General features: G+C 40.7%; 1 protein-coding gene across 1 annotated transcript; it reads left to right on the top strand.

Moving 5' to 3' along the window:
* Window positions 1-43: 43 nt before the first annotated feature.
* On the top strand, window positions 44-2,063 carry LOC106900747 (nucleolar RNA helicase 2-like; the record flags this gene model as incomplete). The annotated part of the gene is made up of 3 exons (XM_014962886.1): window positions 44-189; window positions 452-601; window positions 1,902-2,063. Coding segments are annotated over 3 exons (458 nt in total), but the record flags the coding sequence as incomplete, so codon positions are not given.
* Window positions 2,064-2,121: the final 58 nt, after the last annotated feature.

Genomic DNA, 2,121 nt, shown 5'->3' with positions numbered 1-2,121 from the left:
AGAGCCTGTTGTGATGACTGAAATTGGTGGCTTTTCCTTCCAGGTTCTGAGAACAACCCCCAGACGCTGCTGTTTTCTGCAACTTGTCCACGATGGGTGTATGACGTAGCAAAAAAATACATGAAAGATGAATATGAACAGATTGACCTGATTGGAAAGAAGACCCAAAGGACTGCCACGACTGTGGAAGTGAGTGATTATTCTGCAGGGCAGGGCAGGTCCTGAGAGCCTGTCGCCTGGATGAAGTGGGTTCTGTGTTGACTTCACGAATTGGGGGGTGAAATGTGTTTTCATGTGATTGACACACAGATTTTTTTAAGCAAAGATTTCATACAGGGACAGTAATTTGCAAGCTGAAAAGAAATAATAAATTATTTCTGTGTTTGTTTTTTCTGTCCTGTGTGTGAGTTAGATTTAACATAGGTGCTTATCGTGTTTCTTTCCCAAACAGCACTTGGCCATACAGTGTCGCTCGTCTCAGAGAGCAGGAGTTCTTGGGGATATCATTCAAGTCTACAGTGGCAGCCACGGGAGGACCATTGTCTTCTGTGAGACCAAGAAGGAAGCGAATGAACTGGCTATGAATGCTTCGCTCAAACAGGTACTGGGGGCTGAGTGGAGAGCGGAGGTGGTGGATATTCAGAGGTGGAATGCCCTGAAATAAATGGGAGGTTGCAACTGTGTGGGTGAAGTTGTTTCTGTGGGTGGTTTTAAGACTCATGAAGGCTGTTTCTAAAAGTAGAGCTTTGCAGTAGAAATATCTTCTTAGCTGTGATTACGGATTTAGTCCTTTAGCTGAAAAATCATGCAGGACAGGATCAATGGAAAATATGCAGCTTACACTGAAATAACCTGCAGAAGTTAGTAATGGTGGCAGGAGATAGTAATAATGGTAATAAACAAGAGCTGGCGTAGTGCATATTCCATCTCATGTTAGTGTGCTTGTGGGATTCCCATCTCTTAGTAGCATTTATTCTTTGAACAGTCCATATCCAGGAAAATCCAGTGAATATGGTAGAATGGAATGTCTTGTTGCCCTTGGAAGGTCACTTAATAGTTTGTTCAGAACTCAAGTGATATATTGAGCAGGCTTGCTATGCTTGCTTGAATTATTGGCAGTTTCTTGAGTGTGGGGAAAGATTCTGGGGTTTTTTTTCTGAGAAGACCCTGTTTGATATCAAATACTAATTTATGAAGAAAGAGTGGTAGTGGGAATACATGGTTTGCTCAGTAATTGAGAAGTCATATACCATCCACATTAAAATCTCACAGCAACAATTTTTGTCTGTTGACCCTGCTGCTTTCACAGTAAATCCAATGACTTTGTTTTTGTGTAGCTGTGTGACACGTTTTTCTCTTATGCTTGTATCTCCAACTCTTGCATGTTACTTGTTTGAGCTTGTGACTCCCCTTTCTCCTTGTCAAACATTTGATCTGTTACTTGTCCCATGAAAAGTGTTCAGATCACCTGTAGGGTTTGGAAATTCCCTGAAAACCTCCCTTCAGCTTCTGTGGGTTTTAGGATAGCTTCCCAGGGAAGGGAGCAGTTTCTTGTTAGCTCTTGACAAAGCAATGCTTAAGTAAAGTTGCTTCTATTTGCTCCAGTGGAAGTCAAAGCTGAAGGTGGGCCCTTTTGGTGTGGCAGACAGCAAATTGTACAGCTTGTTGTTAGTATGGTACAAATAACAACAAATTACAGTAAAACTACTGCTCATGAGTATTAGTGTCCCAGAGAAGGATCAAACCACAAAGTAGGATGCTTTATATTCCTTTGGTATCAGCTGTGTAATTACTTTCCATTGCTTTGCAAACTATTTTGGGCTTTGTTATTAAATATCTTTAGATACTGCAGCCTGGACTCCCCTGTTAAATGACACATTAATGGTTTCTTTCACTGACAGGATGCCCAGTCGTTGCATGGTGACATTCCACAGAAACAGAGAGAAATTACGTTAAAAGGCTTTAGAAATGGTGTATTTGAAGTTCTGATTGCAACAAATGTAGCTGCCCGTGGTTTGGATATTCCTGAGGTTGACCTTGTTATACAGTGTTCACCACCAAAAGTAAGTCAATGGGGGAAATTAAAGTTGTAATTTTTTTTTATTTTATTTTTTTTTTTTT

The sequence above is a fragment of the Calidris pugnax genome, unplaced genomic scaffold, assembly GCF_001431845.1.
Source record: "Calidris pugnax isolate Ruff unplaced genomic scaffold, ASM143184v1 C14907866, whole genome shotgun sequence".
In the NCBI taxonomy this organism is placed as follows: domain Eukaryota; kingdom Metazoa; phylum Chordata; class Aves; order Charadriiformes; family Scolopacidae; genus Calidris; species Calidris pugnax.
The sequence above is the reverse complement of the archived record's forward strand: the minus strand, read 5'-3'. Positions and strand labels throughout refer to the sequence as shown.